The sequence below is a fragment of the Ahaetulla prasina genome, chromosome 5 (assembly GCF_028640845.1).
Source record: "Ahaetulla prasina isolate Xishuangbanna chromosome 5, ASM2864084v1, whole genome shotgun sequence".
Taxonomy (NCBI): domain Eukaryota; kingdom Metazoa; phylum Chordata; class Lepidosauria; order Squamata; family Colubridae; genus Ahaetulla; species Ahaetulla prasina.
Genome location: NC_080543.1, coordinates 139,584,879 through 139,612,071, shown reverse-complemented (window position 1 = coordinate 139,612,071; position 27,193 = coordinate 139,584,879). Strand labels below are relative to the sequence as shown.

At 44.9% G+C, this 27,193-nt stretch overlaps 1 protein-coding gene across 7 annotated transcripts; it reads left to right on the top strand.

Moving 5' to 3' along the window:
• The first annotated feature begins 163 nt into the window (after positions 1-163).
• MAPK8 (mitogen-activated protein kinase 8) lies at positions 164-27,075 on the top strand. 7 transcript variants are annotated; one of them, XM_058186812.1, is made up of 13 exons: positions 164-395; positions 1,677-1,753; positions 2,443-2,589; positions 3,585-3,714; positions 10,276-10,334; positions 10,443-10,581; positions 11,835-12,000; positions 15,460-15,531; positions 17,867-18,049; positions 23,606-23,730; positions 24,121-24,184; positions 25,153-25,230; positions 25,978-27,075. In XM_058186812.1, exons 3-13 carry the CDS (start codon positions 2,468-2,470, stop codon positions 26,121-26,123), a joined length of 1,284 nt encoding a protein of 427 aa, XP_058042795.1. In that variant the 5' UTR covers positions 164-395; positions 1,677-1,753; positions 2,443-2,467; the 3' UTR covers positions 26,124-27,075. The 7 variants fall into 7 exon arrangements, with proteins under 7 accessions (XP_058042795.1, XP_058042796.1, XP_058042797.1 ...); XM_058186813.1 differs by lacking the exon at positions 15,460-15,531 and adding an exon at positions 15,024-15,095; XM_058186814.1 differs by having other exon boundaries at positions 2,428-2,589.
• The last annotated feature ends 118 nt before the right edge of the window (positions 27,076-27,193 follow it).

Here is a 27,193-nt window from a genome sequence, read left to right as displayed (position 1 = left end):
GCAGGCCGATCCCCCCAAGACCGGCCCCACCACAGGCGCAGCTCGCGGAGACCCCGCCCAACCTCCCTCCTGCGGGACGCAAGGGCGGCGCAGCGGAAGGGGCGGGCGCGGGCGCGGGCGCAGGCGCAGGTGGCGCGAAGGAGGAGGAGGAGGAAGGGGCGGGGCCGGGGTCGCTTCCGCGGAGAGGAGGAGAGGCGGCGGCCAGAGAGGCCGCATCGACGGCAGCACCGGCTCCTTCCTGCCTGCCTTCCTTCCTGTCGGCGCCGACCCGGAGGGCGCGGAGGCGGCGAGCGGTGCACCTGAGCGGCCGAGGGCTGCTGGGCCCGTGGCCGGAGCGCAAGGCCGAGCGAGGTGGGAGCTCGGCCTGTCGGAAGTGGGCGAGGTGGTCGGCCAAGGTGAGGAGCGGAGAGGCGACGGCGGCTTCGGGGTGCCACCCTCCCTCCGTCCCGCGGCTGCCCCCGCCGCCCGAGGGCCCCGCTCCCTCAGCCCAGCTGCCCTTTGGCCACCCCGGCGGCCTTTGCCTCCTCCCTTCGGGGCCGCGCTGGGGCGGGGTGGCGGCGGCCGGGCAGGTGCAGAGCGGAGGCGCTGAGCGGATGGAAACCGGGTCTCCCGGCGAGGAGGGGGCGGGGGGGCTGGGGGCTCCGGCCTTGGAACAGGCGCCCTTCCTTCGCTCTAGAAATGAACTCCTCGTTATTTTTAAAGTCAGATTTTGAAATTAAAAAGAAATCCATGCAGCAAAATAGTGGAGATGCAAATTTAATCTTTTGGGCCTCTTAATCATTTCAACTATTTATTTTGTAATCTACGAATGCGTAGCTGAGAGCGTGGTTTAGGGCGGCTTATGATGATGAAAATAATGTTAAGGACATCGATCCTGAAGTCGGTCTCAGAGTTGGTTCCAGAGTTGAATTTCCAGGGGAGAGTGGCTCCCTAACCTGAGGCTGCCTGACCTGAGTCATGCCCCGGGGCTTCCCTTCCAAAAGCCATTCACCCTTGCCCTGTCCTGGCCTCACATTTTCCAAGCATGACAGATATGTAAATGTACAACCTAATTCCTTTAATTCTTACCTGGAGGGGACAATTATCAGTAAACAAAGGATGTCAAATAATCTAAAACGGGTAAATAAATACAACATTAAGGAGAATTCCCCATAGATGAACCCTGGGCCCTCTGTTCTCCAATACTTATATTGTTAACATAGGTGAAGAATTAAAGATTTATCAGTTGCATAGGATACAGAATTGGATGGCTTACCTAGTATGTAAAAAAACAGAAGCTGGATTCAAAATAATCTTGATGGATGAGACAAGTGAGCTGAAAGTAACAGTGATTTCTGTGTCCTTTGCAATTCCCTCCAGGTTTTGTCTGCAAATTAAATGTACAGTCTAGAATGTGGTGTGCCTACCTTGCTGAGACTATTTGTGAAAAAGATCTCAGAATAGAAGCTGATAGCAAATTGAATATGAATGAGCACTTTAAAGATCAGTGTAGTTTTAGGCAGTTTTGGGAGTCCTGGGCACCACACTTAAGGGGTTAAAAGCAGTTCTGAGGAGGGACATAAAAGGATCATAGCTTTGCACAGAGAAGGCTGAGTAGAGATGATAGCACTCATTAGATCTCTGAATGGAGTTGTCATATTGAAGAAGGCTTGAGACTTCTTTTTTTCTTGTTTCAGAATGCAGGACTTGGAATAATGGATTTAAGGAAGGTTGATTCAGGTTGAATTTTAGAAAAGAAGAAGAATCACTAATGGTAAGAGCAGTGCAGCCAATTAAGGAATTTGGTAGATTCCTTTCGTCTCACTGTTTGTATACAACAAAAAACATAATTTAACTGTCAGGGATGCCTTAATTTGGATTCCCACACTGAGCGTGACATTAGGTTAAATGGCCTCTTCCAACACGGTATCATTTGAAATGGTGATGTGGGACAAGACGCTTTTGAAGATGCTTGAAAATATTCAGTGGAGAGTTTGGTTCCCCCACCCCACCCCTTTTTTTTTTGGCTAAGCAATTTGGGGTCAGCTGCCTCTGGATAGGGTAGAACTGGGAGCCGATCTTGTTTTTTTATGCACTGCTGCTTTGTGGGGCTGTCACAGATGATTGGTTGCAAAATCAGGTTGCATACTCCTAAATTCTTGACATGACTCCATGGATGTAGGAACGACAGGTTGGGATTGTAGAATCATTCATGTGACTGTGCAGATTGGTTTAGAAATGAAAGCCAAATTGTCTTAGAGTTGAACAGCAAATAATTCTGCTCATTACTAAACTAATGTAAACAATTAGTATGTACTACCAACAGTATGTACCTGAAGTTCCTACGTATTAGTAGCATTCTTCTTTCATTTATATAGTGAAGGAAAGCACAATAGGATAATGTGCCATTTTATATGAGTCTGGAAAATGTTGATTTCTGAATTGCAGGTTGGTGTCTTTTAGCTTAAGCTCTTCAGCTGGAGGCATCATGAGCAGAAGCAAGCGTGAAAATAACTTCTACAGCGTTGAAATTGGAGATTCTACTTTCACCGTATTAAAGCGATACCAGAATCTGAAGCCGATTGGTTCAGGTGCACAGGGGATAGTATGGTAAGGCATTTTCCTCAGCGAAAGAATCTTTTTTTATTGAAGAAGAGAAGACAATCAAAGATGGAGTAGTGTTGATTACCTCTCTAGGAAGAAGTAGGCTATAGAGGATCAACTCCCTGCTTGCCATAAAAGTGTCCAGCTTTTATTCTGGCTTTTAGTCCCTTTCATCCAACATGCTGCCACCATTTTGACCCTCTTCTTGGACCAGACATCACCTCTGCTTCAGAAGAGTGAAACTGTTTCCCCCATCCTTCCTGTGCAATTACCTTCTAGTCTTCCCTGGAAGAGAGAAATCCTCCCCCCCCACTGCCCAATTTCTCCATCAGACAAAAGAGCTGGTTGGATAGAATCAGAGTTTCAGATGGGAACCAATAAAGAAGAGGAAACTCCAGCCTGTTTCCTGTCAGATGGGATATCACTGGTCCATGGGAGGTTGCTCATGGGTCTCTATGGACTCAGGAAAAGAGAGGAGATTCTTTGTTATGTGGCCTTTCATTCCAAGGTTGTTGTTTTTTCCACATGAAGTTGCTTTTAATTCCAGATGGTGCTTCAACAGGGTGATATATGCTGTTAAATTCTTTTAAGTGTTACTTTTCAGTGGGGGAAAAGGTAGATGGCAACAGCCATGTTGAATTGAAGCCCTTGAGGACTGAAGAAGAGATGGGCTCTATTCTCTGGAAAAATCAGAATCATTTAGTCCCATAGAAGAGACCCTGTCCCTGTACTCGCTCCTCTGGAGAAGAACAAATATATTAATAGTTTATATTATAGTAAGTGTAGAATTTATTCTACCTGATCTGGCTCCAGATTTCCGGTTGGGTTCATGCCTAAAATTAATGCTTCAGCTCTTGTATATCCCCTTATTGAATTCTGTCATCTCGCCTAAACTGAAATTATGTACTGCTAATATAATTTTGATAAGTACCTTTTGAATCCATTTCTGGCAGTGCCTGGTTGCATGCCTGTGAGTGATGGCAGTTTTCTTTTATTCACAGTGCAGCTTATGATGCTCTTCTGGAAAGAAATGTTGCAATCAAGAAACTCAGTCGACCCTTTCAAAATCAAACACATGCTAAAAGAGCCTATCGAGAACTGGTCCTCATGAAGTGTGTAAACCACAAAAATGTAAGTCTATTTGTGCAGACTTAAAGATAATATCAGAGTTGTCCTTTAGGAAGTGATTCTTTGGCTGTCTTTACCATTCAAGGGTAAAGATAAATTAAGAAGCCTAAACCACAAGGTATAACTGTTACAGGGAAGTATTGGGTTTATAATTTAAATTGGTTAATTGAAAATCTGCCTTTTTTGTTGAAGCCTAAAGTCGTCCCATCAGGTCTCTCCTTGTTTTATTTGCATACAGTCCTTAGTAGGATGGGTTGAGAGAGAGAGAACAATTGAGCTAAAGTCTGTCTCTGGGAAGGAGGGACATTTATTTATTTATTTATTTTTCAAATTTATATACCGCCCTATCTCCCTAAGGACTCAGGGCGGTTCACAGGCAGTTAAAATACATATAAATACAAATTAAAAAACAACAATTAAAAAACTTATTCTATTGCCGAATTTAAAAAACAATATAAATAATAAAAAAACCCTTAAAACCAATAACTTTAAAATCTAATCCAGTCCCGCGCAGATGAATAAGTGCGTTTTAAGCTCGCGACGAAAGGTTCGGAGGTCCGGAAGTTGACGAAGTCCTGGGGGGAGTTCGTTCCAGAGGGTGGGAGCCCCCACAGAGAAGGCCCTTCCCCTGGGTGTCGCCAGACGGCACTGCCTAGCTGACGGCACCCTGAGGAGTCCCTCTCTGTGGGAGCGCACAGGTCGGTGAGAGGTATTTGGTAGCAGTAGGCGGTCCCGTAAATAGCCCAGCCCTATGCCATGGGCGCTTTAAAGATTGTCACCAACACCTTGAAGCGCACCGGAAGGCCACAGGTAGCCAGTGCAGTCTGCGCAGGATAGGTGTAACACGGGAGCCCGAGGGCTCCCTCTATCACCCGTGCAGCCGCGTTCTGGACCAACTGAAGCCTCCGGATGCCCCTCAAGGAGCCCCATGTGAGAGCATTGCAGTAATCCAGGCGAGGCGTCACGAGGCGTGGTGACCGTGCATAAGGCATCCCGGTCTAGAAAGGCGCAACTGGCGCACCAGGCGAACCTGGTGAAAGCTCTCCTGGAGGCGGCCGTCAAATGGTCTTCAAAGACAGCCGTTCATCCAGGAGAACGCCCAGATTGCGCACCCTCTCCATCGGGGCCAATGACTCGCCCCCAACAGTCAGCCGAGGACTCAGCTGACTGTACCGGGATGCCGGCATCCACAGCCACTCAGTCTTGGAGGGATTGAGCTTGAGCCTGTTTCTCCCCATCCAGACCCGTACGGCCTCCAAACACCGGGACAGCACTTCGATAGCTTCATTGGGGTGGCCCGGTGTGGAAAAGTACAGCTGGGTGTCATCAGCGTACAGCTGGTACCTCACACGAAGCCACTGATGATCTCACCCAGCGGCTTCATATAGATGTTGAACAGAAGGCGAGAGAATCGACCGCGCCACCCCACAAGTGAGGCGCCTCGGGGCCGACCTCTGCCCCCCTGTCAACACCGTCTGCGACCGGTCGGAGAGATAGGAGGAGAACCACCGATAAACGGTGCCTCCCACTCCCAATCCCCCCAACCGGCGCAGCAAGATACCATGGTCGATGGTATCGAAAGCCGCTGAGAGGTCTAATAGGACCAGGGCAGAGGAACAACCCCTATCCTGGCCCTCCAGAGATCATCCACCAACGCGACCAAAGCCGTCTCCGTGCTGTAACCGGGCCGGAAACCGGACTGGAGCAGGTCTAGATAGACAGTTTCATCCAGGTGCAGAGGAAACTGATATGCCACCATACTCTCTACAACCTTCGCGAGCGGGTTGGAGACCGGACGATAATTACCTAAGACAGCCGGGTCCAGGGAGGGCTTCTTGAGGAGGGGCCTCACCACCGCCTCTTTCAAGGCGGCCGGAAAGACTCCCTCCAACAAGGAGGCACTCGTAATCGCCTGGAGCCAGCCTCGTGTCACCTCCTGAGTGGCCAGCACCAGCCAGGAGGGGCACGGGTCCAGTAAACACGTGGTGGCATTCAGCCTACCCAACAACCTGTCCATGTCCTCGGGAGCCACAGGGTCAAACTCATCCCAACAAATGTCACCAAGACCACCCTCAGACGCCTCATCTGAATCGCCGCAATTTTGGTCTAGACCGTCTCGAAGCTGAACGATTTTATCGTATAGATAACCGTTAAACTCCTCAGCACGTCCCTGCAACGGGTCATCCCGCTCCCCCTGGTGAAGGAGGGAACAGGGCGGCTGGGCGGTTATCTGCCGACGCAATGAGGGAGGAGGCGTAGCAACGCCTCGCTTCCCTCAGTGCCACTAGGTAGGTCCTAGTATAGGACCTAACTAGTGTCCGATCAGCTTCTAAACGGCTAGACCTCCAGGAGCTCTCTAGGCGTCTTCTCCGGCGTTTCATCCCCCTCAGCTCCTCGGAGAACCAAGGAGCCGGTTGGGATCTGCGCCGGGTCAGAGGCGCAGAGGCACGACACGGTCTAAAGCCCCAGCCGCAGCCCGTTGCCAGGCTGCGGCTAGTTCCTCTGCCGTGCCGTGAGCCAGACCCTCAGGAAGTGGCCCAAGCTCCGTCCGGAACCTCTCCGGGTCCATCAGGCGCCTGGGACGGAACCAACGTTGTGGTTCCGTCTCCCTGCGGTGTTGAGTGGCGGTCAGAAAGTCCAGGCGAAGGAGAGTGATCTGACCATGACAAAGGTTCTATGACTACATCTCTCAAATCCAGATCCTTCAACCACTGACCAGAGATAAAAATAAGATCCAGAGTGCCACCCCCGATGTGAGTGGGGCCATCAACTACTTGAGTCAGGTCCAAGGCCGTCATGGAAGCCATGAACTCCCGAGCCACTGTCGATGACGAGCCGGCAGATGGCAAGTTAAAGTCCCCCATGACTAAAAGTTTGGGGGTCTCCACTGCCACCCGGCAAGCACCTCCAGGAGCTCAGGCAGGGCAGCTGTCACGCAGCAAGGAGCCAGGTACGTGACCAGCAAGCCCATCTGACACCTATGACCCCATCTCACAAAGAGGGATTCACACCCGGCAATCTGAGGTACAGTGGTCTCCCTCGGCTCTAGACTCTCTTTAATAGCAACCGCCACCCCCCCACCCCTACCCTGGGCCCTCGGCTGATGGAATGCACGGAAACCCGTGGGCACATTTCGACCAGGGCACGCCTTCAGTGCCCAACCAGGTCTCCGTAACGCCTATAAGACCCGCGGCGCCCCCCTGGATAAGATCGTGTATTAGGGGGGCCTTATTGGCCACGGACCGTGCGTTGCATAACATAAGACGAAGGCCCAGGCTCTGAGGGTCTTGACCATCCGGGGAACGGAAAGTCAGAGGATCGGGCACGCGATCGCTTGCAGACATCGAACGCGTGACCCCTAGACCGACACGATCCCCCTTCCGCCATATCTGCCCCTCCCACTTACCGTGCAAATGGAACCACCTCACAAAAGGAACACATTCCCCCATAACCTCCGAACCCACTAAATAATCGCCACGAGCGCGAGGACTGGTTTCCCTCCCGTCGGGCTACCCCCAACACCCGCCCTAACCCTCCCACCCCTTAAAAATGCCCTATCTAAAAAACCCCAAAGGCTCTTGCTCTTCGCATGCCACCTCTGTGTGTCCCAAGACCCGTCATTGAGGCCGGCCCTTGGTAGTGAGGCGGGCCCTTCCTGCGAGGCGGGGCACTGCAGGCGCAAGAGTTCATGTGCAGCGAACGCATAGAAAAGTACGAATCGGTGAGGGTGCTAAGATGGTAACATCCCAGATGGTAAGACGTTAAAGATGGATCCTCCAACGGATGTCCAGATGTCAAAGAGGACAAATAAAGCTGGAACCAGATGAAGATGATAAGCCCAGGTAAACAGGCCGGCAGCCTCCATGGTAAACCTATGGAAAATGTTTCTACAGAAGGTCTTAATAAGGTAGAAATGGCCGTCAGTCTGTTCATAGTCCATAGTCCAATCCAGTCCAGTCCAGTCCAGGAACCCGTGGGTATAAATACCTGACGACCCAGCTTCGATGGTCAAAAGTCCGGGGGGGGGGGAGGAAGGCAGGCCATACAGCAAAAGGCAGATGAACAAAGCACGATGTAATGTGCCAAAAGTGCCAGAAGAGGGAGCCAAACCATAGCCTTGCCTCCGGCCTCATCTCCGACCACGGCCTCACCACGCCCGCCGCCGATGGAACCGATGGGGCCGCAGAACACTGGACGCCGCTGGACGGGCGCCTCGCGGCCCACAAGGCCTCGCCAGGCGCAACAAAGCGCCGATGGAACTGGCGGGCCCATAACCAGGCGAACGGACCGGAATCCATGCCCCAGATGGAATCGGGCCGAATTCTCATCGCCGCTGGAATCGGCTGGAGCCGGGCCGAAATCGAGGCCTGCAATCAGCACAGGCAACAGCAGGCCTCCCTCGCCTCCCTCGCGTCCCCAAAAATGGCCACCACCAACCGGTCCGCCGCTCTTCCCTCGGCCCGTTCTTGGCTGCCGCACATCCGAGAGGGCCAAAAGACCTCTCCTGCGGCTGCCAAGCAGATGATACAGCACACCGAGGGACAGGAGCAGCCTGGTAAGTCATCCGGAGTCCCCCATTTCGGGAAAAGCACCCCACGCCGATCCGAGCTCCTCTAGTAAACCGCCATCCTCGCGCATGCGCAGAGCCATCACCATGAGTCTGACTCTCCTCCCTGCTTCCTATCCAGCCACAGAACTGCCATGTTCACTAGCTAGTTCATTATTCACTATCAAGAAAAGATTTGTGGTTTATAAAGTTTTCTTTTGGCTTCACATATGGCCAGAGTGAATGATTTCTCAGTCCTGAACTTTCTGATTTTCTAGAAAAACAAAATAATTAACTAGAATTCTGCAGTGGACAGCCATTTTATTTTGCATGGGGAAACCCTAGACTATATACAGGAATATTTTTCAAAGATCTTATCTCTTTTGTCTGGGTGGATATTATATAGCTGTATACATTTATACCTGGCGTTAAGTTAAATTGGGAGTCAGTTGAACAATTTTCTTTTAGATTCTTTATTATTATTATTATTTATTATTTATTAAATTTTTATACCGCCCTTCTCCCGAAGGACTCAGGGCGGTGTACAGCCAAAGATAAAACACAATACATATACAGTTAAAACCAACAATTAAAACCTAGCAAATTACAAAAGGCTGATAATTAAAAGTTTAAATTTAAAATTATAAAAAATTTAAAAACCCCAATAAAAAACCCCAATTTAAGATTAAAACTATTAAAACCATTATGCCAGTCCCGCTTGAATAAATAAATATGTTTTTAGCTCACGACGGAAGGTCCGAAGATCAGGCACTTGACGTAAGCCAGGGGGAAGTTCATTCCAGAGCGTCGATGCTCCAACAGAGAAGGCCCTACTCCTGGGGGCCGCCAGCCGACACTGTTTGGCGGACGGCACCCTGAGGAGACCTTCTCTGTGAGAGCGTACGGGTCGATGGGAGGCATAGGGTAACAGCACGCGGTCTCGTAAGTACCCGGGTCCTAAGCCATGGAGCGCTTTGAAGGTGGTAACCAAAATCTTGAAGCGCACCCGAAAGACCACAGGAAGCCAGTGCAGACTACGCAGCAGTGATGTTACATGGGAGCCGCGAGCGGCTCCCGTTACTACTCGCGCAGCCGCATTCTGGACTAACTGTAGCCTCCGGGTGCACCTCAAGAGCAGCCCCATGTAGAGAGCATTGCAATAATCCAACCGAGACATGACCAGAGCGTGAGTGACTGTGCATAAGGCATCCCGGTCAAGGCAGGGACGCAACTGGCGAACCAAGCGAACTTGGTAGAAAGCCCTCTTGGAGACGGCCGCCAGATGTTCATCAAAGGACAGCCGTCCATCCAGGAGGACACCCAAGTTGCGAACCACCTCCTTTGGGGCCACTAACTCGCCCACAACAGTCAGCTGCGGCTGCAGCTGACTGTACCGGGGTGCCGGCATCCACAGCCACTCCCGTCTTGGAGGGATTGAGCCTGAGTCTGTTTCTCCCCATCCAGACCCGTAAGACTTCCAGGCACCGGGACAGCACTTCGACCGCTTCGTTGGGGTGGTCCGGGGTGGAAAAGTACAGCTGAGTATCATCAGCGTACAGATGATAACTCATCCCGAAACCACTGATGACCTCGCCCAGGTCATGTTTTTATGTTTTAGAAATTGTGCATAGTTAAGGAAGAGAGAGAGAGAGTCTCAGATTTGCCTGCATAATCCACTGGTTCTTTTTAGGTATTATTTTTCTCACAACCATACACTTGTTATCTGAGTTGTTTTCTTGTTTTATGATTTGTTTATTCAAGTTTATTTTGTACTAACTCTACATGAGAAGGATTTTCTCTTTCCATTGTAGACCATCAAATTCTAAATCTGGGATTTTTCAACAGTAAAGATAAAATTGATAGGTATTGTAACCTAGGTATAAATTAGAAAATAATATAGAGATTTTGGTGCTCTAAGTTAATCAGATTCTCCAGTTTTGCAGCTTATTTTTTACTTTTTATATAAATTATAATCAAAAATTATGTGCTTATTACTGTATCTTTTTTCTTCTTCATAGATAATTGGTCTGTTAAACGTGTTCACTCCACAGAAATCACTGGAAGAATTCCAAGATGTGTAAGTATGAATTTTGGGGAGTCTGTGTTAACTATAATAACGCACCACTAACGATACAATGAGACCTTCTGCCATGAGTTCACTGCCTGTTTCCCCTCTCCTGCAAAGTTACATAGTGATGGAGCTCATGGATGCCAACCTCTGCCAAGTCATCCAGATGGAGCTTGACCACGAACGGATGTCCTACTTGCTGTATCAGATGTTGTGCGGCATCAAGCATCTCCACTCGGCTGGAATCATACATAGGGTTAGTGAGATCATTTCTGTTGTTTTACGTGTCATGTGATTTTTTTTTCTTTATTAAACTAAACAGATATTAATATACTTGAAAGAACATCTGGGCCAATTTTACAAGCTTCCTCTCAAATATAACACTTGACTAGGAATTGTGTCACTTGCTCTTAATTAACTGGATTTATTCTTAAATCTTCTCGGCACAACTTAAGTCTGGGCATGGTAAATATGACTGCATTCTAAGAGGGATGCTTTTTAATCACTAAATATTCTGGATTTAATGGTGACTCTGCTGTGAAAAAACCGCATTTCATCTGTCTTCTGAATTAAAAATGTCCAAGAATTCTGCTGTTTGTGCAGTTCTCAGAAGGAGGTGGTGCATAGTCAACAAGAGGTGCTCTTGGAAAAGCTAAGCAGGGTTGGATCTGATTAAGTGTTTGGGTGAGAGGATCAGGGAATATTAGGGAGGTGTCCTACTTGATTGGACATTCTGAAAAGGATCGTGGAGGAAAGGCAGAAAAATAACAATGGAATGTGTGGATGACCTTGGAGGAAAAGAGACTACTTAGGAAACAATCAGACAAGATTTGCAGGAGCCCCAAGTGGGTTAACAGTCAAAGAAAGAAACTGAGAAAGAAAGCCCAGCCGCATGGGTCAAGCCAACTGAAAGTGGTGGCAGGAAGTCTAAACTTTCAGGCTTGTAAGATTCTGTTAGGGTCCCCTTAGAATAAAGTAGAATGAGTTCATCTCGTCCTGTTTTCTGTCTGGTTTAACTGGGAAGGCTAACCCGGGAGTTGAACTCCACTGGAGGAAGACTTTACTTTTTTTGCATAATTTCCCTCAGCTCAAACGTGTTGAATTTATTTCCTGGAGAGTAGGAAAGGACTACTGCGTAGAGTCACTGTGGAAGCGGTTCCATGGCTAATCCCTGTTCCTTATTAAATGAAAAATGCAAAGAGTGTTACATCTTATCCTGGAAGGGCCAATGCCAGCAACGGCCCTTCCTGCAAATTTCAGAGCTGTGTATTTTCCTTCTGAATGCTAAAAGAAGAACATATGTAATAACTTGCACAAGTTATTAAAGAGGAGTATATTTTGTGCTATTTTCACAGAGATGCTGCTGAGCACAGTTGTAGTTGTTGAGCTGATTTTTTTGTACCCTGCTTTATTTATTTATTTAATCATATTTTTATATGATTAAAATATCAAATATGCTTTTGATATTCCTCGGAGGAGATCTCCTATTTCACATCTTTCTCTTCAAAGGATTTAAAACCTAGCAATATTGTGGTGAAAGCCGACTGCACACTCAAGATTCTAGATTTTGGGCTGGCCAGAACAGCCGGGACCAGCTTCATGATGACTCCTTACGTCGTGACACGCTACTACCGAGCACCAGAAGTCATCCTTGGAATGGGATACAAAGAAAACGGTTAGAAGTCTCACGTTTTGGTTCTTAGACAGCATCTTTTAGAATTCCATTCCTTGGGTTTCTCTCTCATCTTTTCACATGCCTCATTTTATGTTTTATTTAGCTGTTAAAACCTAATGCGTTATCAGTTTAGTCTCAGTGTTTCCTGTTGCAAGCACCTTAGGAAATGTTACGTTGATGGTGTTGGGACAACAGTGCTTATTTTCTTAGTTTTGATGTTCTTCAAATGTGAAAAATAACTTCTAGTTCTATAAAGTGGCTGAAATTAAGATGAACTATACGCAGGAAGTCCTTGCTTAATGATAGCAACTGGACCTGCCATGTCTGTGGCTAAGTGACACGGTCTTAAAGTGCAGGGTCACGTGACAGTGCTGCTTAGTGACTGCCGTGGCGACATTTTTGGTTGCCATGGTTAAGCAGATACTCTGACGCCATGATGGGTGGGGGTTGTCCTGATGGCTCCTGCAGGTGAGCGAGCGGGTCAGCCGCTGCCCCTGTCTGCCGTATCGGGTATGGTTAGCACTACAGTTAACACTGCCCATTTTGAAACAAGGATAGAAGAAGAAAACTACTCTATTATTTTATCGGTCTATTACACAGGACAGACACACAGGATAAGGGAACTTTTTATTTCACATGCTGCCTTTGAGCTTTTCCTGCTTTCATAGCTACAAAAAAATCACTTTTGACACAGTGCCATTGTTGTGGATTGAAGGAATGAGGGGTAGATGTCTCTGTTTGTACTAGGGCTCATAAAAGGATATATATTCATGGCATGATGTTATGTGCTAATTCACATTGTTTACAGACAAGTGTTGGAGGTAAGCTTCAAAACAAATGAATTATTGCAATTATTGCATGTGATGATCTGTCGTGTTTATTAAAAACTTTGATATTAGGAAAATTTGCTTTGCTTCAAACTCTTAAGTGAACAATACTTTAATGCTCCATATATCCCATTGAAATTGATGTTTATATACATACATACATACATACATACATACATACATACATATATATATATATATATATATATATATATATATATATTTATCCATATAAATAATGTAAAAATTCTAAAAGAAGAAATTATCAATTACAATAAATTATAATTTATAAATATTTTTGTAATATCTGTGCTAATATATTTTACTTTAAACAAACCTACCTTACTCTGAGGGGTCCTTGGTTCTCTCTGAGCTAGTGCTAGTTAAGAGTAATAAAATGTCTGCAAGAAAACAGCCAACCTCAGAGAGCACCAAGGACCCTTCATTTCAACTCTGACCTACAAATATTCTCCTTTATTGCTACCTTCCTCTTCAAAGCAAAACTTTTAAAATGGTTTCTAAAACAGATTTAAATATTACATGTGCAGAGAGGCAAAAGAGAATGGTTGAGGTATCCGTGGCAGAAGACTCCTTATAGGGTCCATCTGGCACGCGCGCACACACACACGTTGGACCATGGAGTCTTAACTGTTGCTTATTGATGAGAAGAATCAAATAGGTTGATTTATTGTCGCTCTAGGTATCCAGTGGAGCGCTTTTGAATACTTCTGAGGGTTAGTGGGTTGATTACTCTGCTAACCATGCTTTTATAAACCAATGAGACATGCAGTAATATATTTGCAAAATACTTTGAAGACTAAGTTGGTCATCTTCTCCATGATTAAGTGCTACCATTTTTACAGCCATTGCTTGCTCTCTAAGCTGATTTTAATAACACACACTGCAATGTTTTCCTTGATGAACTCTGTGAATTGAGGATTGAGAGCACTTTGTACGAGACAGATTACAAAAGATAGTATTGGAAGGATTAGGGTCTCTGGCATTCTCTAATTGTTTGCTTTCATCTTGTTTGTCTGCAATTTTGTTCTTTTTACTTTACTGAAGGGAATTTTCTTTTGATGAAATACAGTGTAGGAATACTTCTAATAGGTAAGTAAGTTATAATATATTAGAACACTTTCCTGTTCCCAAAGGATTTCTGTCCAAGGAATTGTATAAATACTGAGAGGGGTCTCGGTGGATTGCCCTATCCTTGCTGTAACCCTTCCTGCTCCTTTGGCCTAAAGCCAAGTCCTTTTTCTGTAGATACATCTGGATCTCCGTGGCTGATCCCCAAAGGGCTAAACAGGGAGGGATCTGGTTAGTACTTGAAAGGGAAACGCCAGGGATTCTTAGGGCTGGATTCTAGATTAGAAAGTTGAAGCAAACTATTTTGGTTTTGTTGCCAAGAAAACTGTGGACCCAGGGAGCTACGCTTGACTGAAGGCAATTGTTCACAGTCTTTCCACACACACTATTTCTGTGTAAACCAAGAGCACTTTTGAACAATCTTTTGAACAGGAACATCTAACAGTGCCACATATATTAGCACAGCATGGATAATGGTTACTTATCTCAGTGTAAGAAAAATAAAAGCAAAATTTCTTTCAGCTCAGTTTCTTGGCACGTGGTGGAAGTGGCTCATTATCGCCTTTTCCCAGGTGGCTAGCGCAGTGTATTCGAGGAGGAGCAATATACCCACACTGCCACTTCTCTTAAAAAAATGATCACCTTTCCACATAAAATCTCAATTTTTGATACTAATTTTAGTTTATTAATTTTTAAGCAGCCAATTCTTGATTCTCATTGCTAATAAAATTTGTGCTTCTTCTGTATTAGCTTTCTTAAATAATTCAGTTTCTTACTATTTATCTTTTATTTGAGGTAGCTTATAGTGCAAGGACTCTGACAATGTTAGAATTTATTCTAAAAGAGACGTAACATATGCAAAACAGGATCAGCGCAAGAAGATGTTATCCCACGGCAGTCTCTCTCTCCTGTTTTCCTTGCACAGAAGGTGTTTTTGCCGTGGGAGTCCTATGTATGTTTTGGAAATACATTCATGCCTTGAACTCATGATTCTTTGTTCCCTTTTGTTAATGCTTTCTTTGCCGTAAGATGCAGTCATGTCCTGCTGCTTCTTTTAATTTCCAGTGACAGTTTGCTTTGCTTCTTCTTTTTGTGCTACAAACATAGTGGATTTATGGTCTGTTGGGTGCATTATGGGAGAAATGGTTTGCCACAAAATCCTCTTTCCAGGAAGGGACTGTATCCTTGTGCTTCTGCAGCGGGATGAATTTTTGGTAATTAATTTCTTCTGGTAGCTGTCTTCTCTCTCCCTCTTTTTTTTTTTTTTAATGTTCCTTCTTGGAATATAAGTTTGACACAGTGTTTGTTTCTTAAAGTCCTAATATTTATTTCTGATAAATATAAAAATTAGAAATTGATTCTGTTAAGGCTGCATCTAGCAGTAGGAAATAGTCTCCACTGGGATGGTGGCACATTTTTATCCATTTATGTTCCTCCTGCCTCCCTCTTCGTTGTCCCTGGCCGTTTTGTTTGTGTGTTTCCTTCTCAAACTCCTTTTTTTGTTTCCTTCCACTCAGTTAATGTCATTGCATTTTGATTTCAGTTGACATTTGGTCAGTGGGGTGCATCATGGGAGAAATGATCAAAGGTGGTGTTTTATTTCCTGGCACAGACCGTATCCTTCCTGGGGCCTTGAACAGAAATCTGAGCAGACAAATCTTCTTTACCGTTTTTCTTTTCAACACAAATATTAAATTTTACACCCCTCCCCTCTAAAAGCATTAGATATTTTAATGGCCTGATAAATTTTATTGACAAATATTTTTCATACAATTTGGTATACATGAAAAATTGTCTTTTATTAAGAGTTCAGTCAGCCAAGAATACCTTGTCTGAGTTTGATCTTAAACTATATTTGGATTTACAGAGAAATCTGTTTTTGTCCCTCAACATAATTTTTATCTTCACTTCTTTGCATTATTTATTTATTTATTTATTAATCAAACTTATATACCGCACCATCTCCCGTAGGACTCAGGGCGGTTCACAGGCATATTAAAACAATATAATAAATAAACATTAAAACCCAGTTAAAACTAAATATTATCATGGCCTGATCACTAAAACAGTAAAAACCAATAAAAACCCCATTAAAATTTGCTAAAACATTTTATCTTAGGCTAGTCCAGCGCGCTGAAATAATAGAGTCTTCAGTTCACATCTGAAGGTCCGGAGGTTGGGGAGTTGTCGTAATCCTGGAGGAAGCTCGTTCCACAGGGCTGGTGCCGCCACAGAGAAGGCCCTCCCCCTGGGGGCCGCCAACCTACATTGTTTGGTCGACGGCACCCTGAGGAGGCCCACTCTGTGGGAGCGCACAGGTCGTTGGGAGGCAATCGGCGGCAGAAGGCGGTCTCGAAGGTATCCCGGTCCTAAGCCATGGAGCGCTTTAAAGATGGTAACCAAGACCTTGAATTGCACCCGAAAGACTACCGGTAGCCAGTGTAGGCCGCGCAGGATAGGCGTTATATGGGAGCAACGCGGTGCTCCCTCTATCACCCGCACGGCCGCATTCTGGACTAACTGGAGCCTCCGGGTGCTCTTCAAGGGGAGCCCCATGTAGAGAGCATTGCAATAGTCCAGGCGGGAAGTGACGAGGGCGTGGGAGGACTTCCAAGTGTTTGGCTTTCTTTTCTAATAATACTGCTACCTAACATTTTGCTAATATTATATGTGAAAACAGTTGGATTGTTCCTCTTCCGGGGCCAGGGGGGCGGGCAGGTGTGGGATTGCTCCAAGTGTAGGTGCCTCAGATGCTTCCCCTGGATTTTTTTCTTCCTGACTTTTCGACACGCCTGTTAGCAGCTATTTTAATCATCATTTGTAATGAATTTTAATATTCACCTCTGAATGTCGGGGACACAAGTTAAATTATTACATTTCCAAGAGACTCTTCAGCTTAAACTGACATGTCCAATAGTTGATACAGTTTGAATGGACAGCATCAGATGCACCGTTTTACAAATTAGGACAGAGACTATGCTTATTTCTCATTCAGCAAAGACCCTTCACCTTTGGCACAATACACACATTTTGTACAACAAATCTCATGTCCCTCCGTGGTACAGCATATAGTGTAGTAAGGGATGTTTCCTTTCCTAAAACAATTCTTGGCTAAGGGAAAAGGACAAATTTTACAGAGAGAGATTATATATTAACATCACTAGAATTGTCTTCCAGATAAATGTTTTAGTTGAGAACTTTATAAAAACATAGTTAAGTTGCATAAGATATGGCAGGCAAATGGGGGAAAAAAACACCCTGATCTTAGTTGTTAGGTGGGGATGCCCTGTAACAGGCATAAGCCGTGCAGCGCATGCCTTGACCCTCCTCCCCCCAGCCCTTCATGAGGAACAGTGATGTGGCAAAAGCACATTTAATTCATAGGAACGCCTCCTGCTTGGATATGTTGAAATCTTTGTGTTGAAATCTTCCAAGTTCTCCAGCCAGCCCAAACCTCATCACCAATTCTGGACCCCTTGTTTTAACTATTTAGGAGCACAACAAACCAGAAATATGTGTATTGAGTCTGCCAGCTCAGAATTTACCAACACCAGGATTTTTTTTTTTTTTAAATGGCACACTTTCAATAAAGACACAACTTCTCATCACATTTTTTCTATTTGTTGTTGTTGAATTAAAATTGGGAAGCCACTTTACAGTTATGTGTGAGGAATGGATGAGTTTCTTATTTTCCAATTGCAAATGTTTATTTTTGAGTTGCTCATATATGACTCTTTTACATTTCTGTATCACAGACGTGAATTTACTAGGTTTTTGTTGAGAGGATCTGTTCTTGTAGACCAGCAAAACTAAAGAGTGGAATTGCTATGGAACTCTAAAATTCATTTTTTTCTTGTTCTTCTTACCACTTTTTCTGAGCGAATGGTAGTTTTAACATAACCTTTGTTTGAACACCAAATACATAGATTTTCTTAGCTTCGTGATTTCAGATATCGATCAGTGGAATAAAGTTATTGAACAGCTAGGGACACCGTGTCCCGAATTTATGAAGAAGTTGCAACCAACAGTGAGGACGTATGTGGAGAATAGGCCTAAATATGCTGGCTATAGTTTTGAAAAACTCTTTCCAGATGTTCTCTTTCCAGTTGATTCTGACCACAATAAACTGAAAGGTAAGATACTGTTAAATTTTTCTCTTGCAAATGTTGAAATGTTGTCTTGGGAATAATATAAGTAAAAGACGCATTGGATTGTAGGCTCCAATAAGTGGAATCTAGGTTTTTTAAAGCATTGGGATCACATCTACCTCGTTAACTGTTCTCATTCTCTTATAAATAACTAGCTCCCCTGAAGATCTTTTATATGTTTTATATGACTATTCCCAGTTTTACCTTTATTGTAGAATAGCAAAAGTTCATAGATGAAGGCAAATGAGTTTCTGGTTTATAAAAAAGAAAAGGCTACTTTCCTCATACTCATACTTATTTTACTATTACATGTCACTACAAATATACCAGAAGTAAATAAATAGAACTGGTGGCCTATGGTACTTTGTTGAAGGAGATTTCTCTATTTTATTGATGTCATAAATGCCAAAATTTATCCTGGCCAATTAAAGTATTTTTCCCTTGGCCACTGACAGTCACTAGAACCATAGGCAGAAATTAGCCAGTCAGGCAGCTGTTTCCGTTCTCCAAGACTTGTGAAACTATTTATTGTCTTCAGAAACAGCTTTTCCATGTTGCTCCTTGTGATTTCAAGTATCCCACTTCCCATTTGTGGAGCAAAACCTGCTCAACCAAGAACTGGGCCTTGAGATAGGCAGCAAGATGTCTCTAGGGAGCCAATGCAACAAAAGGGCCAATGCAGGGATGAGATTGACCCAATTCTCTGCGAAGAGAATCGTCAGCACCTCACCTTTTTCTGTGTGCCAACAAGAAGGCCTGGCTTTCGCAAGAAGGTGACATCCCTTCTGGGCAGAAGGCCACCTTTGGCAGGGCCCTTTCTTGCACTTGAGCAGTTAAAGGGAACCGTAGCAAGGGCAATAACATGCCTCTCTCCCCACTCCCCCAGAATAGTTGTAAAGCTGAAGGGAAAAAAAAAATACTTTCTGCTCCTGCTTGCGCTGAACCCTGCCACGTTATGCGTACCTTGAGCATGGCGTTTGACCTGTCAAAAGCAGCTTCTGACTTCCTGTTGCAGAGGTCGTGTGATATGTCATCAAGCTGTCATTTCCAATTTGAAGACGAACTTATAGACCGCCTGAAAATAGCCGTGGTGCCACAATCATGCTTTCATATTAGATAGAAACTAGGCAGTGAAAATATTTATGGAATCTCATTTAGGCAGTTTGTATGTTGGATTCAATCACAGAAAGAAAGTTACATTTTCTCTCCCTTCGCCTTTTGAATTCAATGCGATCCAGAATTAGATGCTCTGGAAGGTCACTGACCACGATGGCCTTTTTCATGCTTCAGTTGATGTAGGGATTGTGGCCAAAAGGTGCTTTTTTGTCAGTGGAGGTGCGAGTTGACAGGACAAGAGAGGATTGTCTTATTTTGCCCGAGAAGGCAGAGCCAACAATCTACCATGTTAGAAGAAGAAGAAGCCATCCTTCTTCTCCCTGTTCGTGCCAGGGGTGTGAAGAGGGCAGTTTCTTTGGAATGGCTGCCACAGAAGTAGCCCTATCCCCATCTTCACGGCTGAGGCCATCCGTGGGTTAAGGGGCATTTCTTGTCATTCCTTAGCAAGGAAAGAATGAATGAAGGGAGCTTCTGGCTCACTTCTTGGCTTCTAAGTTTATATAGATAAACCACCTGCGGCCAGCAGGGAGAAGGCTGAGGCGAGGGAGAGTGGAGGTGGCAGCTGGCAGTGTCTTGGCTTCGCAGGAGGGAGGAGGAGGAAGGGAGTGAGCCGTTCTCCCGCCTGTCTCCTTCAGGCAGGTCACCGGGTGGGTTTTTCCAAGGTGTCTTCCCTCAGGCCCAGAGGCCGGGCAGTGCCTCTGATGCCGCTGTGCCAAGTCCTGCCAGGTAGAAGAGGAGGTCAGGCTGCCCTTTGAGAGTGGAGGGCAGGCACGCTCCGTAAACCATTACGGTTGGCCACACACAGTCAGCCAGGTGTTTGGACTGGGTTTGGGATTTGTATTCCCCCATTGAGTCCTGGGATAGAGAAATGTTGGCATTCAATGGTGCAAAAGTGATCGGTGCAGGGTGTGAGCTCTTCCACTTTAAGTTGCCTTTTGCTAGATAGGGTTCAGGTGGAGTTCCAGATACTTTGGGATTGCACCTGTTACTATCGGGGCTATCTTTGCTTTCCTTTCTCACTTCTAGATACTTGGTATTTCGCAATTCTCTCCAGTTTTTTCTCGTCTATTCTGCTGTCTCCTGGCCACTGCCGTGTCCACTCGGGCAGACTTTTCGGGCTTCCCTATTGACAGTTGTCACATTTGGGGTGTTACGTGAAAAGCTGCTTGTCTGTCTGAGTTCCAAAGGGCCAGAGAACTTTAGCTTCTTCATTTTCTATTACTTTCTCTATTTTGTGGTCCTACCAGTTCTTGCTCGCAAGCAGATGGTATTTCTTGCAGCTATTCCAATGCACCACTGTTGTTACTTTGTCATGTTACTGTTGTTTGTAATCAGTCTGTGCAAGATCTTCTTGCAGCAGCTAACCAGGTGATAGAATGGTTTTTGTTTTTTGTTTTTTGCTCCTTTGCAGATGTGGCAAGCTTGTCTTCTCAATTCTAGCTTTTAGGCATTTCTTCTTAAGGCTTGATCTTGTGCAGCCAGAATTAGCCCCTTTTGCTCTTTCCTCAACCTTTCTGCTCTTAGCCACTGCCAGGTCATGCCTGTTTTGTTTTTTTAACGCACTGGCTTTCTCTTCCTATGCCTCTATTGGTCCTCCTTGTAGGCCAGATGGTCTCTCTGGCACTCAGTACTTGGGTAGATGCAGAAGGGAGCACCACATGAAGCAAGTAGCCTGTTCATCTGGCTAACTGGTCTTACTATCACAAACATATCTTAATATTGTACCTGAATCTATTATTTCCCCATGACTCATCCCACTGCTGCTTTTTTTGGCTAAACATACTTAGTTCCTTTAACTGCTCCACATAGGAGTTAATGTCCAGTCCCTCATCATCTTGGAACGTAGACTAATAGGGTTCAAGGGGATTTTGGAGGTCTTCTAGTCCGACCCCCTCGCCCGTGGCAGAAGACCCTAAACCATTCCTGACAAATGGCTGTCCAGTCTCTTCTGGAAAACTTCCAGGGCCCACAACAGAGGTGGATTTCAGCAGGTTTTGACCAGTTCTGGAGAACCGGTAGCGGAAATTTTGAGTAGTTTGGAGAACCGGTAGTACAAATTCTGACTGGCCCCGCTCCCATCTATTCTCTGCCTCCCAAGTCCCAGCTGATTGGGAGGAAATGGGGATTTGGCAGTAACCTTCCCCTAGATTGGAGAGGGAATGGAGATTTTACAGTATCTTTCCCCTGGATTGGGGAGGGAATAGAGATTTTACAGTTTCCTTCCTCTGCCATGCCCACCAAGCCACGCCACGCCCACCAAGCCATACCCACAGAATCGGTAGTAAAAAAAATTTGAAATCCACCACTGGCCCACAAACACCAGGATAGTTTTCTCCAATTTGCTCCGGTTTACTGATAAGGTTTTTCTCAATTGCATATCTGGACACAGTATTCCAAATAGGACCTGAACCAAAGCAGAGTGGGATAATTGTCTCAATATGATGTTAATACATCCTAAAATAGCTTTTTTTAAAGCAAAAAATCTTTTTAGCAAAAAAAAACAGATAAGGTTATAGTGGCATGACATGTTTGCAACTAATTCATGTTTTCATCAAAATTAGAAAGGCTGGAAAAATAAAATGAATTTTTATCAGTTGCCTATTCTTACTGTTTAACTGTTAGAATATTAAAAAAATGAATGATAAGTACAAATATGTGTAAACATGATTAGACTGGAGAGAACTAGAGCTCTTTCTACCTCTGCTATGGCAGTTTACAAGTGTGTTTGTCTCCCAGTTTCTCTCAAATACAAGACACTCTTACAGGCTTCTAACTGGCTTCTTTTTAGAATTTTCTGAAAGCATTCCTTTTCCAATTACACAAGCTTTGCTGTATTCATCCACATCCTCTTACACCTAATGGCTTTTTTCTTGCCCATGATCCAGTTCTTGGGATCCACTTCCTGGAAGTCAGGACGGACCTATGAACTGCACGTTTGCTTCCACAAGCTTTGTGTCATCTTGGTCCTGTTTCACTTCCTCTTCTGCCCAAGGCCGCCTCCCCTCTGGATCCCCTTTTTTCCACTCCGGATCCCCTTTTTTCCAGCCTTCCTGACTTGCTCTAGCAGGGAACCCAGCGCACACCTTCGGCTCTTTTTCACCCTGGAATCCCAGCTTCAGAATATAGCCCATAAATGAAAGATCCCAGCATAAAAGGTTGGATTCTTGGCAAGACGGAATGTACACAGTCTTGGGTGAGCTGGCTGTACCTGGTAGAATTGGAGATGTGCTATTATGGAGTCTTGATTGACCATGGGCTTTGCCTGGTGTGTTTGGGGGACCTTTTTGGGGACAAGGGGAAAACTGTTTTGAAGCTGCTTTCCTATCAGCTCCATTTCTCCACTGATCAAGAAGATGACACTGGTGTCATACTGAGCAGACCCACAAATCTCTCCCCCCTTTTGGATGAGATACATTTGGTTGCCCCGAGTGTGTGTATGGGGGTGGTGGTGGATTTAGAGAGGTTCTCTTGAAGCTAGCTAGCCATAAATCCTCACAGTCCTAGCTTTTGTTGTGGGGAGGTTTTGTGATAGTTTATTACAGCTAAAATCCAGTTCTTTGACTGAGGAGTGGAGCTGAGCTCTGTTGTTGTTGGCCCTGCTTTCTTGAGGAGGAGAGGAGTTAATTCTTTCCTGTCCTATCAGGTCCACCCTTTGCTGACCAGAAGGATTCCTCGTGGTAAGTTCAAATTTCAGTTTCCCCTTTTAATTTCACCAACTATAGGGTTCTGCTAAGAGATTACACTGATAGGCAAATACCGTCTGTCTTGCGTCTTTAATAATGTCATTTTTTATTATTTTACAGTTTCATTATCAGAAGTTTGTAACCAGTTTAAAATTGTAGATCATGGGAACCATGTTTCCCCCTGATCTGGTCTTGATCTTTTTTCACACCTGGAATTTCAGAGCAGGTTCAGCTCTCCCTGATGTTCCCTGGTGGGAAATTCTGCCTGAATCTGACTGGAGAGGGCGGAGGGGGGGCTTACTTTGGTCCTCCTGTCCATGAGCCCTGGCAGCAGCCAGAGAGAAGGAAGCAGCAGCAGCAGCAGCAGCTCCGGTTATCCAGCTGCTTTGCCACCAGTGAGAGGAAGCAAGGCAGGGGGCTACTTCTGAGGCTGGGCACCCAGCAAGAGCAGAGTCTCTAGTTGCAAAAATGTTCCCCCCCCCAACCAATTTTGAGAAGGAAGGGGATTTGTCTTTTCCCCTCTCCCCGGACATCTCCAGGAGCCAAGGGAAATTGTGCTGCTTTTGTTCTCTCTGCAGGCCGGCTGTCCTCTTCTCTATCTAAATGAGCCTTAAATTAGCCACTCCTAAGAAATTGGACTGCAGCTCCTACTGACCAGTATAATCGGTTTGGGTTTTTTCCTATTTTATAATCACTTTCCAAAATGTTTAAATATATTCTGTATTAAACATTGCTCTTGCAGCTAGTCAGGCAAGAGATTTGTTGTCCAAAATGCTGGTGATTGATGCCTCAAAAAGAATTTCAGTGGATGAAGCTCTGCAGCACCCTTACATCAACGTCTGGTATGACCCTTCGGAAGCTGAAGCTGTAAGTTTGGCCCTTTGGACTCTGGGCTCTTTGTCTCTGGGAAGGAGACTCTGGGATAGAAGAGGACGGTGGGGAGGGGAGGACGGGCAGAGCTCCAGGGGCTCTTCAGGGCGGAAACTATACCTTTGCTGTATAACGGGTGGGGGTGGAGCTTATTTGTAAAAGAATAAAAGAGCTAAATTTTGTGTGTCTGCTTGCTAAAAAAAGCCCTCAAACTTGGTCTTTTTAAATGATTGCTGATTGAATGGCATAGAATTGCAGTGGTGCCTATCACTTGAGGAAGTTATTAAGCTAGGCTTACTGCATACTTGTTATTAAACTGGCTGCATCTGTAGTTTCGTTCATAGTGTTTCCTTCAGCTAAGTTGTTGTACCTTTCTTCTGTTCCCAGCCTCCTCCAAAGATACCAGACAAGCAATTAGACGAAAGAGAGCACACAATAGAAGAATGGAAAGGTGAGATATAAATGTTTTCTGTGTTCAGCATAAGCTAGTAGTAGAGATGCAAGGAAGGAGGGTTAGTAGGAGCGCTGAATTGTGGCATTTTAAAAAATCAATCCGCTAGGGACCTAGGCAAAGGCAGCAATGACCCGGGGTGGGGTGGGGGAATGCTGGATGGATGGAGGGCTTTCACAGGACTACTACAAGGTTGGGAAAGGGGGGTTAGTGCAGTGGAGGTGGACAACCTGCCACCTCTCCTGTAACATCATTGGTTTCAGTGGGAGGGCTTTTCACTCTGTGGCCATCCATACCGGAAAGAACTCATGTCTTGTTTCCCTGCCTTCTGGGTTAAGTTTTAGTTGGAAGAAAGACTGGTAGTCAATCATAATAATTTTAGTTATGACCAGAATGCCTGAATAGCAGTAATAACCAGCCTCTTTTGAAAGTGACATGAAACTAGACCAGCTCCCTATGCTGCATAGTGTCCCAAAGACAAGTGGGAGAGGAAAATTGGGAGAAATGGAGGCAAACTCTAGAGGGGGAAATGAGAAATCATGTGTTTGTGGAACAGCAGGCCCCGGAGACATTGGCTACATGGGCTTGGTAATAGCCTTTCTCAGTGAATGGAAGGAAATTCTGTAGCTACTCCAGGGATTATCTTGGACTGAAACATTAAGCTATACAATTGTAAAAAGCTTGCAAAATATTATCGTGTTCTGCATATGCCAGCAAGCTTTTGTTCCATATGTCCTGTATTTCCTACCTTGGTCCCATTCATTTAAGTGGTTCCATGGTTTAAAGGAGAACGGAATTGAAGCATGAAGCATGAGCATTGCTAGCCTGTCTGATACATTCCTTTGTGGCTTTGCTATTGGTAAGTGGAGTTTCATCTTTCAGAATGTGACTGTCTTTTTATGGATGAAATTGCTTCTCTAGCTTGCTTGAAATACTTTACAAATAACACTACAACTGCTAATTTACAGAATTGATTTACAAAGAAGTTGTGGAGCTGGAGGAGAGGACCAAGAACGGAGTCATACGTGGGCAGCCATCTCCTTTAGGTTAGTTGCTACGTGTGTTCTTTGGTTAATGCCACGTGTAAGGAAAAAAGGCCGTTTTTATCTAGCCTTAGTTCACATATGCAGTGTCTTGTCTGAATGTTGAGATTAGGCCTGCATTCATGTAGGCAGCTACGTAGCGTTTTGCATGTGTAAATATCCATATTTACATTGGGAATCAGAGTAATTGTATGCAATGGGAATGCACACCATTTCTCTGCAAGAAGGTTGGCAATAATATCTACATATGGGAGAAAAAGCAACTCGGTGCAGCATGAATTGCTCTTGCGCAGCTCTTTAGCTGGTAGGATCTGCTTGTATTTATTAAGACCTCAGAAACGCTCCAGGTCTGTTTCCATTTCCCAGGCTGGAAATGTTATTTCCGCTGAGTAGTCAACAAGTTGGGAAGTGTCCTGATCTCTGATAGTTTCTGCCTATCTGGTGCGATCTAACAGGATATCCTTACGTTTAGACTAGGGCTGAGAGTCGCCCAAAGTCACCCAGCTGGCTTTGTGGCCCAGGCAGAACTAGAACTCGTGCACTGTGGGTTTCTGATCTGGTGCCATTCAGCAGTACATCAAACAAGCTCTCAAGGTGTCCCTTTAGGACAGTGCTGAATCAAATTATACAGTTGTCCTCCCTCGCCGTAGGAACAAGATTACGGGTAACCAGGAATCGGCTAGAGAAAGAGAAAGAAGGAGTGAGGAATCTCTCTGTAACTGAAGGGATGCTTTGTTTCTCATAGCACAGGTGTAGCAACGATCAACGGCCCTCAGCATCCATCTTCATCCCCATCAGTCTGTGATGCATCTTCACTGTCCACTGACAGGACTCTGGCCTCTGACACCGACAGCAGTCTGGAAGCCTCAGCGAGTCCTTTAAGTTGCTGTAGATGACGACAAGTGGATGTAGGAGAGAGATTGCTAGCAACAAAAATCAGTGGTATTATTTTGGGGTGTTTTTAAAAGTAATTGTGGGATTAATTTTCAGAGTGCTAATTTTAAAGTAAAATAGTAAATCACGATGCTATTCTGTAATTAATTGTACAGTATGGAACTTAATTTTTATTGTTTTAAAATTGCATGCTTTACTACTGTGATTTTTGACTTTATTTTTTCAGGATGCATTTATAAGATAGGTTTATTAAATGTAATATTGCTATTCAGTTTGCTGTATCACAGCTTCTTTCAAGGCCTTTCAGATGTTTTTTTGAGAATCTGTATCAGCAGAGCCATTTTTCAATCTTTTATTTCCAATTGTTATTTGTGGGATTATAGGCTATAGAATAATACCTGGATAAGGTCTTTGAACAAAAATGCTTCTGTAGTGTTTATCCAGGGAACATTGTCTAAGCCAGCTGTCTCCAAGGGAGGCTGTGTATCAATTTGCCCAAAGGGAGGATATGGAGGGGGTGGGGAGTGAGCCTGCCAGCAGTCCCAGGGGTGAGGTGGGCTGAATGTTGCCATTGGCCTGGCTCACCTCCCTTGCACAAGGCCTTTAAGATAATCCCCCATTTACGCCTGGAGTGTGTTTGCTTCTCCACTCATTTGTTGCATTCAGATTAGTAGCACTTCTAGAAAGAAAAATGTCCCCCCCCCACGGTTTTCCTCTCAACCTGTAGCTGATACTTCAGAATCTATGGTAAAAGTATTATATAAGTGTACTGTGTACGCTCCAGGGGGGGTCAGCCTGTGTAATACTTTGTGACGTTGTATTGGAACAATCCAACAGAAATCACAAAAAACGTGAGGACTGCACTAAGATCATGTGTTGGTTAATTTCCTTCCAAGAAAAAAAAAATGTAGAAATGCTGAATATAATTAAAAATGGTTCTGCTTTCTGTTGAAATGAGTTTCAATACATATATTTGAATATGTATTTCATTTTATTCCTCTGATTCAAATTCTGAGTTCATTGTGAATTTAAAATTGTGAATTTAAAAAATGCAGAGTTTTAAGAATTAAGC